This window comes from Nerophis ophidion, linkage group LG23 (genome assembly GCF_033978795.1).
Source record: "Nerophis ophidion isolate RoL-2023_Sa linkage group LG23, RoL_Noph_v1.0, whole genome shotgun sequence".
Lineage (NCBI taxonomy): Eukaryota > Metazoa > Chordata > Actinopteri > Syngnathiformes > Syngnathidae > Nerophis > Nerophis ophidion.
In genome coordinates, this window is record NC_084633.1 from 32,266,758 (window position 1) to 32,282,993 (window position 16,236).

Genomic DNA, 16,236 nt, shown 5'->3' on the forward strand with positions numbered 1-16,236 from the left:
CTTCTTCAGGATTTTTGGAGTTGCTAATTTTCTCTGTGTTTAAAATAAAACTACAATAAATGTTCTTATCTTTGCAAGTGGGTAAACTTACACAATTATCAGGGGATCAGCAAAATATCATCGCCACTGTACACGTGTTTAAGTTGTACAAATCTCAAGTTCCATGTCTCCTCTTTTGCTGTGTATAGGTACAACTCCTTTGATGGGATTGATGTGGACCGTCTTTTGGCTCTTATCAACAAGACATTTGACAAAACTCTGCAGAAGGACTACATCGACTCCCTAGAAGGGCGACTACATTCTGTCTACCTCTCTGAAGGGTATGTGCCACTATCACGCTGTTCATACTATGAATGTCTCTTACAGTATCTGAAGCTAGCTCTCCAATCAGCTGAACAGACTCAATAACGCCACGGTGAAGTATTGGTGAATTTACTGAGGAATTTCTGAAACTGAAACAATAAAAAATAGTAATGCCATATTAAATGCCTACTGAAAAGAGATGTTCTTATTTAAACGGGGATAGCAGGTCCATTCTATGTGTCATACTTCTTCATTTTGTGATATCGCCATATTTTTGCTGAAAGGATTTAGTAGAGAACATCCACGATAAAGTTTTCAACTTTTGGTCGCTAACAGAAAAGCCCTGCCTTTACCGGAAGTCGCGGACGATGACGTCACATGTTGATGGCTCCTCACATATTCACATGGTTTATAATGGGAGCCTCCAACAAAAACAGCTATTCGGACCGAGAAAACGACAATTTCCCCAATAATTTGAGCGAGGATGAAAGATTCGTGTTGGAGGATATTGATAGGGACGGACTACAAAAAAAAAAACGCAATTGCATTGGGACGCATTCAGATGTTTTTAGACACATTTACTAGGATAATTCTGGGAAGTCCCGTATCTTTCTGTTGTGTTGCTAGTGTTTTAGTGAGTTTAACAGTACCTGATAGTCGGAGGTGTGTCTCCACGGGTGTGTTGATGCCAATGTCTCAGGGAAGTCGACGGCAGCTTTATGGACGGGGCAAGTTCAGATGATCTCCGGTAAGAAGCGACTTTTTACCACAATTTTCTCACCGAAACCTGCTGATTGACATTCGGTAGGGATCCATGTTCGCTTGACCGCGCTCTGATCCATATTAAAGTTTCACCTCCGGGAATTTTAAACAAGGAATCACCGTGTGTTTGTGTGGCTAAAGGCTAAAGCTTCCCAACTCCATCTTTCTACTTTGACTTCTCCAATATTAATTGAACAAATTGCAAAAGATTCAGCAACACAGATCTCCAAAATACTGTATAATTATGCCGTTAAAGCAGACGACTTTTAGCTGTGTGTGTACGCAGCGCTCATATTCATAACAGTCCGTGACGTCACACATATACGTCATCATTACGCGACGTTTTCAAGAAAAAACTCCCGGGAAATTTAAAATTGCAATTTAGTAAACTAAAAAGGCCGTATTGGCATGTGTTGCAATGTTAATATTTCATCATTGATATATGAACTATCAGACAGCGTGGTGGGTAGTAGTAGGTTTCAGTAGGCCTTTAAGTTAATAATACTAACACAGGAACTAGTAAACATGTTAGCACACAAGCTAATGCTAACATTACATTACATTAGAAATAAGCATTAAAACACTCCTACAGACATCACACATGGGACTGTTTAGTAAGTATAAACAGTTTTAGTTTTACTGTAAAACTTACAAACGTTGCTTGGAGTGATAAATGAATGATCCATACGGGTAAAAACGCTACGGATGGCTGGCTATAAGACTGAACAGCACTCCGGTTGGAAAAAAAACAAAAAGTGATTATTGAAATGACACGGCAGCACCTGCAGTGATTGAATTCATCCAAAAGATAGCACTATAGCACACACAATAAAACTCTGTGTGTGTCTGTGCTTGTTTTTTTTTTATATGAAATTATTATTATTATTATTGCCGTCAGCGAAGAAAAATCCATAAATTAGATGCTCCATGTAATAAGCCGCAGGGTTCAAAGTGTAGGAAAATGTAGCGACTTACAGTGTGGAGTTTACAGTAATTGTCTTTTTCTTTTTGTACAATAATAATCATTTATGGAAGTTCTGTACAGAGTTACAAAACGCCTTAACACGTGGACTACTCGTGTTCTTTGCAACACAATTATTAATTCAGTTGGTTAGATGTGCTACTTTGAAACAATATCAGCACCAAGTGCTGTACCTCCATATTTAATGAGGTGTGTGGACAGATTGAGGTATACAACCGGAGCAAAACAGGACCCTTTTAAAGACAGAAAATCCCATATTTTGTTTAGCTACTCAGCGGCCGCCATTGTCACCATGGAGGTGGTGAACACGCCCTACCTTGATAAGTTGGTGGTGAGCAGCACTGAGCAGGGCCAGGGCACGGGTCACATCATGTTGGAGTGTATCAGGCAAGATCTGGGTAAACTCTTCTGGAGGTCCAAAACCACCAACAAGGTTAATCCCTGGTAAAGCAACACAAACACAACATTGGTATATTAGTTCTATGTCAGAGTATCATGGTGTTATTTTCTTTAGGTACTTCAAGCATTGTGATGGCAGTTTTGCAAACGGGGAATGGATCGTGTTTTGGTGCGGTCTGACGGACATCCGAGAGTCATACGAGCTTGTGGAGTATGCGAAGAATCTCCGTGACTCCTTCCGTGCCCCCACTCTCACACCGTGCCAAAACTTGAAAGCATCCTAAAACTGCTGTGTAATCGCCTTACTTTCCTACAAGTAAGAATGAATTCCTTTTATTCACATTAAACCTCAGTCTGTTTTTAAGGTTATTTGGACTTTTTCATGAAGCACGCTGAAACATGAACGTCCCCCAGTGTAGTATCTTGAGAATTTGAACAGCTATAAATGATTCTCTATTTTTAGAGCTCAACGTTCTACTTTTATCCTGAGCTTAGTTGTCGTGGTCCTCACGTTTCTAAAGCGTTACTTGTAATTTTACTTTTCGTAGTTAGGAATGTGTACCAAGCCCAGTTCTATAATAGGACCGGTACAAACGTAAACAGTCGTAACCAGACCAGAAAAAAGAATGAGATATGGGTGCCTCATTTCAGTACTGGACGAATGCAACCTGCCACAAAAAACATATTGTAATTGATGTTATGTCCTGACAGAAGCACACAGTCTGACACTTTTTAAATGTTATTGTCAACCGTAACATGTAAACAGTAGCCCTCATAACACCGTTAGCCAACGACAACACATCATTCCTTGTTATGCACCAATGACAGTTACACGGCAAGCAAGGTGCATTTACACACCAAAATTACAACACAAGCAAATTGCTTTTTTATACGTTTATTTTTTGTAGTGCTTTTATATAACTAAGTATTTCAATTACTAGTTTGTGCAAAGTGAATGTCACAAAGTTTCATTTTTTTAGATATCGGAACTCAGGGTGCTGAAAAAAAATTATTCACATTCATTTAATCAAATCAATGTATTAATTTATTTTTTTTTTTTAAAGAATCAATTTTTAAAAAGGCCTTCTCTGTGTTTACTCGCTGCACATATACGTCATACCTCAGTAGCCAAGAGGTGCTTTTGTAACCTGTTTTAGAAGGATTTATCCTCATTTTTATACTAAATAAATAGTGCTGTCAAATGATTTTTTTTTTTCAAATCAGATTACTCACTAATCACAAAATATTACTTGCCTGCGTGATTGAAATTGACTTAAAAAAGACCCAAAATTTTGGACAGAAATGCAATTTGATTGTCAAAAATGATATCTAAGATCATTTTTTTTATATTTTACTTGAACGCACGCCATTTATTTGCTCAAAACTTGGTAACAGTTTTATATAACGTCTCGGAAATTTGCCAGTGAGCACACCAGTCATAGTCTTCTCACTCATCTTTGCAATGATCTGCTCACTGAGGGTATGACAACCTGCCTCATCTTTTAGGTTATTATTAGCACAATACTGGTGCTGTAGTTGTAGGAGATGTCTCAAAACGTCATCAGGAGTCCCGACGGAAGACCGAAAATGTCAGAAAATGCATATTTTTGAAAAGCTTTTTTTCGCTAAAATGTCGTAAGGGGGGGACTCTTTTGCAAAAATTCCAAAAAATGTGTTTACTTCAGCAGCACAATACTGGTGCTGCAGCTGTAGGAGATGTCTCAAAACGTCATCAGGAGTCCCGACAGAACCCGAAAATGTCAGAAAATGCATATTTTCGGGGAAAAAAATTGGCTAAAAAAAGGTATTACATTTTTTAAAAACGGATCTGCTTCATTAGCACAATATTGGTGCTGTAGTTGTAGGAGATGTCCCAAAACGTCATCAGGAGTCCCGACAGAACCGAAAACGGCAGAAAATACATATTTTTGCAAAACTTTTTTTCGCTAAAATGTCGGGATATTTTATGCAAAAATTCAAAAAAATGTATTTACTTCAGCAGCACAATACAGGTGCTGCAGCTGTAGGATATGTCTCAAAATGTCGCCAGGAGTCCCGACTGATCCCGAATATTGCAGAAAATGCATATTTTTGGAAAAAAATGTTTGCTAAAAAAAAGGTATTAAAATTAAATAAAAACGGATTTGCTTCATTAGCACAATACTGGTGCTGTAGTTGTAGGCGATGTCTCAAAACGTCATCAGGAGTCCTGACAGAACCCGAAAATGGCAGAAAATGCATATATTTTTGAAAACCTTTTTTTCGCTAAAATGTCGTAAGGGGGGACCCTTATGCAAAAATTCAAAAAAATGTATTTACTTCAGCAGCACAATACAGGTGCTGCAGCTGTAGGATATGTCTCAAAATGTCGTCAGGAGTCCCGACAGAACCCGAATATTGCAGAAAATGCATATTTTTGGGGGGAAAAATTCGCTAGAAAAAAGTTTAACAAATTGAAAAAACGGATTTGCTTCAGAAACACAATACTGGTGCTGTAGTTGTAGATGTCTCAAAACGTCATCAGGAGTGCCGACATAACCCGAAAATGGCAGAAAATGCATAATTTTGAAAAACTTTATTTCGTTAAAATGTCGTAAGGGGGGACCTTTATGCAAAAATTCCAAAAAACGGATTTGCTTCAGCAGCACAATACTGGTGCTGTAGCTGTAGGAGATGTCTCAAAACGTCATCAGGAGTCCCGAGAGAACCATAAAATGTCAGAAAATGCATATTTTCGGGAAAAAAATTTGGCTAAAAAAAGGTATTAAATTTTTTAAAAACGGATTTGCTTCATTAGCACAATACTGGTGCTGTAGTTGTAGGAGATGTCCCAAAACGTCATCAGGAGTCCCGACAGAACCCGAAAATGGCAGAAAATGCATATTTTGGGGGAAAAAAAATTGCTAAAAAAAGGTATTAAAAATTTTAAAAAACGGATTTGCTTCATTAGCACAATACTGGTGCTGTAGTTGTAGGAGATGTCTCAAAAAGTCATCAGGAGTCCCGACAGAACCCGAAAATGTCAGAAAATGCATATTTTCGGGAAAAAAATTTGGCTAAAAAAAGGTATTAAAATTTTTAAAAAACGGATTTGCTTCATTAGCACAATACTGGTGCTGCAGCTGTAGGATATGTCTCAAAATTTCGCCAGGAGTCCCGACTGATCCCGAATATTGCAGAAAATGCATATTTTTGGGGAAAAAATTTTGCTAAAAAAAAGGAATTAAAATTTTTAAAAAACGGATTTGCTTCATTAGCACAATACTGGTGCTGTAGTTGTAGGCGATGTCTCAAAATGTCATCAGGAGTCCCGACAGAACCCGAAAATGGCAGAAAATGCATATTTTTGAAAAACTTTTTTTCGCTAAAATGTCGTAAGGGGGGACCCTTATGCAAAAATAAAAAATAAATGTATTTACTTCAGCAGCACAATACAGGTGCTGCAGCTGTAGGATATGTCTCAAAATGTCGCCAGGAGTCCCGACAGAACCCGAAAATGGCAGAAAATGCATATTTTTGAAAAAGTTTTTTTCACTAAAATGTCGTAAGGGGGGACCCTTATGCAAAAATTCAAAAAAATGTATTTACTTCAGCAGCACAATACAGGTGCTGCAGCTGTAGGATATGTCTCAAAATGTCGCCAGGAGTCCCAACTGATCCCGAATATTGCAGAAAATGCATATTTTGGGGGGGGGGATTTGCTAAAAAAAAAGTTTAACAAATTGAAAAAACGGATTTGCTTCAGAAACACAATGTAGTTGTAGAAGATGTCTCAAAACGTCATCAGGAGTCCCTACAGAACCCGAAAATGGCAGAAAATGTATATTTTTGAAAAACCTTATTTCGCTAAAATGTCGTAAGGGTGGACCCTTATGCAAAAATTCCAAAAAACGGATTTAGTTCAGAAACACGATACTGGTCCTGTAGTTGTAGGAGATGTCTCAAAACGTCATCAGGAGTCCCGACAGAACCCGAAAATGGCAGAAAATGCATATTTTTGAAAAACTTTTTTTCGCTAAAATGTCATAAGGGGGACCCTTATGCAAAGATTCCAAAAAACGGATTTGCTTCAGCAGCACAATACTGGTGCTGTAGCTGTAGAAGATGTCTCAAAACGTCATCAGGAGTCCCAAAAATGGCAGAAAATGTATATTTTGGGGGGAAAAAATTCGCTAAAAAAAGGTATTTAAATTTTTAAAAAACAGATTTGCTTCATTAGCACAATACTGGTGCTGTAGTTGTAGGAGATGTATCAAAACGTCATCAGGAGTCCCGACAGAACCCAAAAATTGCAGAAAATGCATATTTTTGAAAAAAAAAAATTCGCTAAAACGTCGTAAGAGGGGACCCTTATGCAGAAATTAAAAACAATGTATTTACTTCAGCAGCACAATACAGGTGCTGCAGCTGTAGGATATGTCTCAAAATGTCGTCAGGAGTCCCGACAGAACCGGAAAATGGCAGAAAATGCATATTTTTGGGAAAAAAAATTTGCTAAAAAAAGGTATTAACATTTTTAAAAAACGGATATGCTTCATTAGCACAATATTGGCGCTGTAGTTGTAGAAGATGTTTCAAAACGTCATCAGGAGTCTCGAAAATGGCAGAAAATGTATATTTTTGGGGAAAAAAATTATTTAAAAAAAGATATTTAAATTTTTAAAGAACAGATTTGCTTCATTAGCACAATACTGGTTCTGTAGTTGTAGGAGATGTCTCAAAACATCATCAGGAGTCCCGACAGAACCCGAAAATGGCAGAAAATGCATTTTTTTGAAAAACTTTTTTTCGCTAAAATGTCATAAGGGAGACCCTTATGCAAAAATTCAAAAAAATGTATTTACTTCAGCAGCACAATACAGGTGCTGCAGCTGTAGGATATGTCTCAAAATGTCGTCAGGCGTCCCGACAGAACCCGAATATTGCAGAAAATGCATATTTTTGAAAAACTTTATTTCGCTAAAATGTCGTAAGGGTGGACCCTTATGCAAAAATTCCAAAAAACGGATTTGCTTCAGAAACACAATACTGGTCCTGTAGTTGTAGGAGATGTCTCAAAACGTCATCAGGAGTCCCGACAGAACCCGAAAATGGCAGAAAATGCATATTTTTGAAATACTTTTTTTCGCTAAAATGTCGTAAGGGTGGATATACCCTTATGCAAAAATTCCAAAAAACGGATTTGCTTCAGCAGCACAATACTGGTGCTGTAGCTGTAGGAGATGTCTCAAAACGTCATCAGGAGTCCCGAAAATGGCAGAAAATGCATATTTTTGGGAAAAAAATTTTGCTAAAAAAAGGTATTAAAATTTTTAAAAAACGGATTTGCTTCATTAGCACAATACTGGTGTTGTAGTTGTAGGAGATGTTTCAAAACGTCATCAGGAGTCCCGACAGAACCCGAAAATGTCAGAAAATGCATATTTTAGAAAAACTTTTTCTCGCTAAAATGTCGTAAGGTGGAGGGACCCTTATGCAAAAATTCCAAAAAACGGATTTGCTTTATTAGCACAATACTGGTGCTGTAGCTGTAGGAGATGTCTCAAAACGTCGTCAGGAGTCCCGACAGAACCCGAAAATGGCAGAAAATGCATATTTTTGGGAAAAAAAATTCGCTAAAAAAAGGTATTAAAATTTAAAAAAAACGGATTTGCTTCATTAGCACAATACTGGTGCTGTAGTTGTAGGAGATGTCTCAAAATTTCGTCAGGAGTCCCGACAGAACCCGAAAATGGCAGAAAATGCATATTTTTTTGGGGAAAAAAAATCGCTTAAAAAAAGTTTAACAAATTGAAAAAACGGATTTGCTTCAGAAACACAATACTGGTGCTGTAGTTGTAGGAGATGTCTCAAAACGTCATCAAGAGTGCCGACAGAACCCGAAAATGGCAGAAAATGCATATTTTTGAAAAACTTTATTTCGTTAAAATGTCGTAAGGGGGGACCTTTATGCAAAAATTCCCAAAAACGGATTTGCTTCAGCAGCACAATACTGGTGCTGTAGCTGTAGGAGATGTCTCAAAACGTCATCAGGAGTCCCGAAAATGGCAGAAAATGCATATTTTTGGGGGAAAAAAATCGCTAAAAAAAGGTATTAAAATTTTAAAAAAACGGATTTGCTTCATTAGCACAATACTGGTGCTGTAGTTGTAGGAGTTGTCTCAAAATTTCGTCAGGAGTCCCGACAGAACCCGAAAATGGCAGAAAATGCATATTTTGGGAAAAAAAAATCCGCTAAAAAAAGGTATTAAAATGTTTTAAAAACGGATTTGCTTCATTAGCACAATACTGGTGCTGTAGTTGTAGGAGATGTTTCAAAACGTCATCAGGAGTCCCGACAGAACCCGAAAATGTCAGAAAATGCATATTTTTGAAAAACTTTTTCTCGCTAAAATGTCGTAAGGGGGGATCCTTATGCAAAAATTCCAAAAACTGTATTTATTTCAGCAGCACAATACAGGTGCTGCAGATGTAGGATATGTCTCAAAATGTCGCCAGGAGTCCCAACTGATCCCGAATATTGCAGAAAATGCATATTTTTGGGGGGGGGAAATTTGCTAAAAAAAAGTTTAACAAATTGAAAAAACGGATTTGCTTCAGAAACACAATGTAGTTGTAGGAGATGTCTCAAAACGTCATCAGGAGTCCCTACAGAACCCGAAAATGGCAGAAAATGTATATTTTTGAAAAACCTTATTTCGCTAAAATGTCGTAATCCAAAAAACGGATTTAGTTCAGAAACACGATACTGGTCCTGTAGTTGTAGGAGATGTCTCAAAACGTCATCAGGAGTCCCGACAGAACCCGAAAATGGCAGAAAATGCATATTTTTGAAAAACTTTTTTTCGCTAAAATGTCATAAGGGGGACTCTTATGCAAAGATTCCAAAAAACGGATTTGCTTCAGCAGCACAATACTGGTGCTGTAGCTGTAGGAGATGTCTCAAAACGTCATCAGGAGTCCCGACAGAACCCGAAAATGGCAGAAAATGCATATTTTTGGGGGAAAAAATTAGCTAAAAAAAAGTTTTAACAAATTTAAAAAACGGAATTTGCTTCAGAAACACAGTACTGGTGCTGTAGTTGTAGCAGATGTCTCAAAACGTCATCAGGAGTCCCGACAGAACCCGAAAATGGCAGAAAATGCATATTTTTTAAAAACTTTATTTCGTTAAAATGTCGTAAGGGGGGACCTTTATGCAAAAATTCCAAAAAACGGATTTGCTTCAGCAGCACAATACTGGTGCTGTAGCTGTAGGAGATGTCTCAAAACGTCATCAGGAGTCCCGAAAATGGCAGAAAATGCATATTTTTGGGAAAAAATTTTTGCTAAAAAAAAGGTATTAAAATTTTTCAAAAACGGATTTGCTTCATTAGCACAATACTGGTGCTGTAGTTGTAGGAGATGTCTCAAAATTTTGTCAGGAGTCCCGACAGAACCCGAAAATGGCAGAAAATGCATATTTTTTTGGGGGAAAAAATCGCTTAAAAAAAGTTTAAAAAATTGAAAAAACGGATTTGCTTCAGAAACACAATACTGGTGCTGTAGTTGTAGGAGATGTCTCAAAATGTCGTCAGGAGTCCCGACAGAACCCGTATATTGCAGAAAATGCATATTTTTTTGGGGAAAAAATCGCTTAAAAAAAGTTAACAAATTGAAAAAACGGATTTGCTTCAGAAACACAATACTGGTGCTGTAGTTGTAGGAGATGTCTCAAAACGTCAACAGGAGTGCCGACAGAACCCGAAAATGGCAGAAAATGCATATTTTTGAAAAACTTTATTTCGTTAAAATGTCGTAAGTGGGGACCCTTATGCAAAAATTCCAAAAAACGGATTTGGTTCAGCAGCACAATACTGGTGCTGTAGCTGTAGGAGATGTCTCAAAACGTCATCAGGAGTCCCGAAAATGGCAGAAAATGCGTATTTTTGGAGAAAAAAAATCGCTAAAAAGTATTAACATTTTTAAAAAACGGATTTGCTTCATTAGCACAATACTGGTGCTGTAGTTGTAGGAGATGTCTCAAAACGTCATCAGGAGTCCCAATACAACCCGAAAATGGCTGAAAATGCATATTTTTGGGGGGGAAAAAATCGCTTAAAAAAAGTTTAACAAATTGAAAAAACGGATTTGCTTCAGAAACACAATACTGGTGCTGTAGTTGTAGGAGATGTCTCAAAACGTCATCAGGAGTCCCGACAGAACCCGAAAATGTCAGAAAATGCATATTTCTGATCAACTTTTTTTCGCTAAAATGTCGTAAGCAGGGGGACCCTTTTGCAAAAATCCCAAAAAATGTATTTGCTTCAGCAGCACAATACAGGTGCTGCAGCTGTAGGAGATGTCTCAAAATGTCGTCAGGAGTCCCGACAGAACCCGTATATTGCAGAAAATGCATATTTTTTTGGGGAAAAAATTTGCTAAAAAAAGTTTAACAAATTGAAAAAACGGATTTGCTTCAGAAACACAATGATGATGCTGTAGTTGTAGGAGATGTCTCAAAACGTCATCAGGAGCCCCGACAGAACCCGAAAATGGCAGAAAATGCATATTTTTGAAAAACTTTATTTCGCTAAAATGTTGTAAGGGGGGACCCTTGTGCAAAAATTAAAAAAAAATGTATTTACTTCAGCAGCACAATACAGGTGCTGCAGCTGTAGGATATGTCTCAAAATGTCGTCAGGAGTCCCGACAGAACCCGAATATTGCAGAAAATGCATATTTTTGAAAAACTTTATTTCGCTAAAATGTCGTAAGGGTGGACCCTTATGCAAAAATTCCAAAAAACAGATTTGCTTCAGCAGCACAATACTGGTGCTGTAGCTGTAGGACATGTCTCAAAACGTCATCAGGAGTCCCGACAGAACCCGAAAATGGCAGAAAATGCATATTTTGGGGAAAAAATATTCGCTAAAAAAAGGTATTAAAATTTTTAAAAAACGGATTTGATTCATTAGCACAATACTGGTGCTGTAGTTGTAGGCGATGTCTCAAAACGTCATCAGGAGTCCCGACAGAACCCGAAAATGTCAGAAAATGCATAGCGGTTTAGCTCGGTTGGTAGAGTGGCCGTGCCAGCAACTTGAGGGTTGCAGGTTCGATTCCCGCTTCTGCCATCCTAGTCACTGCCGTTGTGTCCTTGGGCAAGACACTTTACCCACCTGCTCCCAGTGCCACCCACACTGGTTTGAATGTAACTTAGATATTGGGTTTCACTATGTAAAGCGCTTTGAGTCACTAGAGAAAAAGCGCTATATAAATATAATTCACTTCACTATTTTTGAAAAACTTTTTCTCGCTAAAATGTCGTAAGGGGGGACCCTTATGCAAAAATTCCAAAAAACGGATTTGCTTCAGCAGCACAATACTGGTGCTGTAGCTGTAGGATATGTCTCAAAACGTCATCAGGAGTCCCGAAAATGGCAGAAAATGCATATTTTTGATTAACTTTTTTTCGCTAAGATGTCATAAGGGGGGACCCTTATGCAAAAATTCCAAAAAACGGATTTGCTTCAGCAGCACAATATTGGTGCTGTAGCTGTAGGAGATGTCTCAAAACGTCATCAGGAGTCCCGAAAATGGCAGAAAATGCATATTTTTGGGGAAAAAAATTCGCTAAAAAAAGGTATTAAATTTTTTAAAAAACGGATTTGCTTCATTAATACAATACTGGTGCTGCAGCTGTAGGATATGTCTCAAAATGTCGTCAGGAGTCGCTACAGAACCCGAAAATGGCAGAAAATGCATATTTTTGGGGGAAAAAAATGGCTTAAAAAAAGTTTTACAAATTGATAAAACGGATTTGCTTCAGAAACACAATACTGGTGCTGTAGTTTTAGGAGATGTCTCAAAACGTCATCAGGAGTCCCGACAGAACCCAAAAATGGCAGAAAATGCATATTTTGGGGGGAAAAAATTTGCTTAAAAAAAAAGTTTAACAAATTGAAAAAACGGATTTGCTTCAGAAACACAATACTGGTGCTGTAGTTGTAGGAGATGTCTCAAAACGTCATCAGGAGTGCCGACAGAACCCGAAAATGGCAGAAAATGCATATTTTTGAAAAACTTTATTTCGTTAAAATGTCGTAAGGGGGGACCTTTATGGAAAAATTCCAAAAAACGGATTTGCTTCAGCAGCACAATACTGGTGCTGTAGCTGTAGGAGATGTCTCAAAACGTCATCAGGAGTCCCGAAAATGGCAGAAAATGCATATTTTTGATTAACTTTTTTTCGCTAAGATGTCATAAGGGGGGACCCTTATGCAAAAATTCCAAAAAACGGATTTGCTTCAGCAGCACAATATTGGTGCTGTAGCTGTAGGAGATGTCTCAAAACGTCATCAGGAGTCCCGAAAATGGCAGAAAATGCATATTTTTGGGGAAAAAAATTCGCTAAAAAAAGGTATTAAATTTTTTTAAAAACGGATTTGCTTCATTAGCACAATACTGGTGCTGCAGTTGTAGGATATGTCTCAAAATGTCGTCAGGAGTCGCTACAGAACCCGAAAATGGCAGAAAATGCATATTTTTGGGGGGAAAAAAATCGCTTAAAAAAAGTTTTACAAATTGATATAACGGATTTGCTTCAGAAACACAATACTGGTGCTGTAGTTGTAGGAGATGTCTCAAAACGTCAACAGGAGTCCCGACAGAACCCGAAAATGGCAGAAAATGCATATTTTTTAAAAACTTTATTTCGTTGAAATGTCGTAAGGGGGGACCTTTATGCAAAAATTCCAAAAAACGGATTTGCTTCAGCAGCTCAATACTGGTGCTGTAGCTGTAGGAGATGTCTCAAAACGTCATCAGGAGTCCCGAAAATGGCAGAAAATGCATATTTTTGGGGGAAAAAATTAGCTAAAAAAAGGTATTAAAATAAAAAAAAAAACGGATTTGCTTCATTAGCACAATACTGGTGCTGTAGTTGTAGGAGATGTCTCAAAATTTCGTCAGGAGTCCCGACAGAACCCGAAAATGGCAGAAAATGCATATTTTTGATTAACTTTTTTTCGCTAAAATGTCGTAAGGGGGGAGACCCTTATGCAAAAATTCAAAAAAATGTATTTACTTCAGCAGCACAATACAGGTGCTGCAGCTGTAGGATATGTCTCAAAATGTCGTCAGGAGTCCCGACAGAACCCGAAAATGTTAGAAAATTAATATTTTTGAAAAACTTTATTTCGCTAAAATGTCGTAAGGGGGGACCCTTATGCAAAAATTCCAAAAAACGGATTTGCTTCAGCAGCACAATACTGGTGCTGTAGCTGTAGGAGATGGCTGCAAAACGTCATCAGGAGTCCCAATACAACCCGAAAATGGCAGAAAATGCATATTTTGGGGGGGAAAAATTCGCTAAAAAAAGGTATTAAAATTTTTAAAAAACGGATTTGCTTCAGCAGCACAATACTGGTGCTGTAGTTGTAGGAGATGTCTCAAAACGTCATCAGGAGTCCCGACAGAACCCGAAAATGGCAGAAAATGCATATTTTTGAAAAACTTTTTCTCGCTAAAATGTCGTAAGAGGGGACCCTTATGCAAAAATTCCAAAAACTGTATTTACTTCAGCAGCACAATACAGGTGCTGCAGCTGTAGGATATGTCTCAAAATTTCGTAAGTAGTCCCGACAGAACCCGAATATTGCAGAAAATGCATATTTTTGGGGGGGAAAAATTCGCTAAAAAAAAGTTTAACAAATTGAAAAAACGTTTTTTGCTTCAGAAACACAATACTGGTGCTGTAGTTGTAGGAGATGTCTCAAAACGTCATCAGGAGTCCCGACAGAACCCGAAAATGGCAGAAAATGCATATTTTTGAAAAACTTTATTTTGCTAAATTGTCGTAAGGGGGGACCCTTATGCCAAAATTCCAAAAAACGGATTTGCTTCAGCAGCACAATACTTATGTAAGACAAGAACACATGTTTTTCTTTTTTTAATGTAATCTAAATTATGAAATATGGCAAGTAAGAGGTGGCTAACAATGCAGCTTATACTCATCAAATTCATGTGCCCATAAAGCCCACTAAAACATCCAAAAACAACCAACAATACTCTTTTTACATGTCGTAACCTTCATATTAACCAAGTATTAGCGATATTGGTATTATAAGTGCTAACGCCAAGGAACTACTTTTAGCTGTGCTGTAATCACAGAGAGCCAACTATCTTAATAAGCAGCTACATTGACATACTGAGCTGGTGAGCCGCTGCATTGCCTCTGAGTTGGTAAAAGTAAATTCTAGATTTACAATGCCAAAGAAGACACTGCAGTCTGGTGCGTTTATTTCAGTGGTGTCCAAAGTCAGGCTGCAGCCCCAGTTTTGTTGGCACGAATACACATTAAAAATGTAAGAAAAAAAAAACAAAACGACGTAATGTAATTAGAAAAAATAAAAGAAAAATGTAATACAAATAACTCAAGGATGTTCAAACTTTTAAAAGTCCAAATATGCAGAGGCCATTTTGGTACTTGTTTAATTAAAATAATATAAATACCATTAAAATACATTATACATCAAAACTTTGTCGGATTTGTTTTAATTGACAAATTGTATTATTATTAGTTATTAGAATCAAATGGTCAGCTTTTTCTATTTACATTATATCTGTTTGCCCTTTTTCTTACATTTTTACTTGTTTTTGCTATCAAAACCTGAGCTGCAGGCGCAAATGTAAAAAAAAAATACATATATCGTTGACTCATTTTAACACAGTCCGGTCAGAGAATCATTTAAATCATGCCTTTCTGTTAGATTCTCTTGGTCTTGAACTCCAGGATGCAGAGATGCCAGGCGTAGCGCAGGTAAAGATGACTTTAATGTCTACAGGAAAGAGTGCAACTGGGAAGTGCACATGCAGGGAACCTGCAATTAGAAACCCTGTTTCTATATGAGTTGGGAAATTGTGTTAGATGTAAATATGAACGCAATACAATGATTTGCAAATCCTTTTCAACCCATATTCAGTTGAATGCACTACAAAGACAAGATATTTGATGTTCAAACTCATAAACTTTATTTGTTTTTGCAAATAATAATTAACTTAGAATTTCATGGCTGCAACATGTGCCAAAGTAGTTGGGAAAGGGCATGTTCACCACTGTGTTACATCAGCTTTTCTTTTAACACCCAATAAACGTTTGGGAACTGAAGAAACTAATTGTTGAAGCTTTGAAAGTGGAATTCTTTCCCATTCTTGTTTTATGTAGAGCTTCAGTCGTTCAACAGTCCGGGGTTTCAGCTGTCGTATTTTGCGCTTCATAATGCGCCACCCATTTTCGATGGGAGACAGGTGTGGACTGCAGGCGGGCCAGGAAAGTACCCGCACTCTTTTACTACGAAACCACGCTGTTGTAACACATGGTTTGGCATTGTCTTGCTGAAATAAGCAGGGGCGTCCATGATAACGTTGCTTGGATGACAACATATGTTGCTCCAAAACCTGTATGGACCATTCAGCATTAATGGTGCCTTCACAGATGTGCAAGTTACCCATGCCTTGGGCACTAATACACCCCCATGTTGGCTTTTGAACTTCAGGATGGATGGTTATTTTCCTCTTTGTTCCGGAGGACACCACGTCCACAGTTTCCAAATATAATTTGAAATGTGGACTCGTCAGACCACAGAACACTTTTCCACTTTGCATCAGTCCATCTTAGATGAGCTCAGGCCCAGCGAAACCAGTGGAGTTCCTTGGTGTTGTTGATAAATAGGTTTTGCTTTGCATAGTAGAGTTTTAACTTGCACTTGCAGATGTAGCGACCAACTGTAGTCACTGACTGTGGTTTT

The 16,236-nt window shown here is 37.8% G+C and overlaps 1 protein-coding gene and 1 long non-coding RNA gene across 2 annotated transcripts in view; one reads left to right on the forward strand and one right to left on the reverse strand.

The window, feature by feature from the left end:
• nags (N-acetylglutamate synthase) overlaps nt 1-2,815 on the forward strand; it is a 76,092-nt gene extending 73,277 nt beyond the window's left edge. The window contains exons 8-10 of the mRNA XM_061884174.1: nt 189-320; nt 2,315-2,491; nt 2,562-2,815. Of these exons, the coding sequence (XP_061740158.1) occupies nt 189-320; nt 2,315-2,491; nt 2,562-2,730 (478 nt within the window). The 3' untranslated portion in view covers nt 2,731-2,815. The remainder of the gene's footprint in view (nt 1-188; nt 321-2,314; nt 2,492-2,561) is intronic.
• LOC133541088 (uncharacterized) overlaps nt 1-16,236 on the reverse strand; it is a 131,231-nt gene that overhangs the window by 3,727 nt on the left and 111,268 nt on the right. The window contains exon 4 of the long non-coding RNA XR_009803790.1: nt 2,364-2,488. This is a non-coding gene — a long non-coding RNA (uncharacterized LOC133541088). The remainder of the gene's footprint in view (nt 1-2,363; nt 2,489-16,236) is intronic.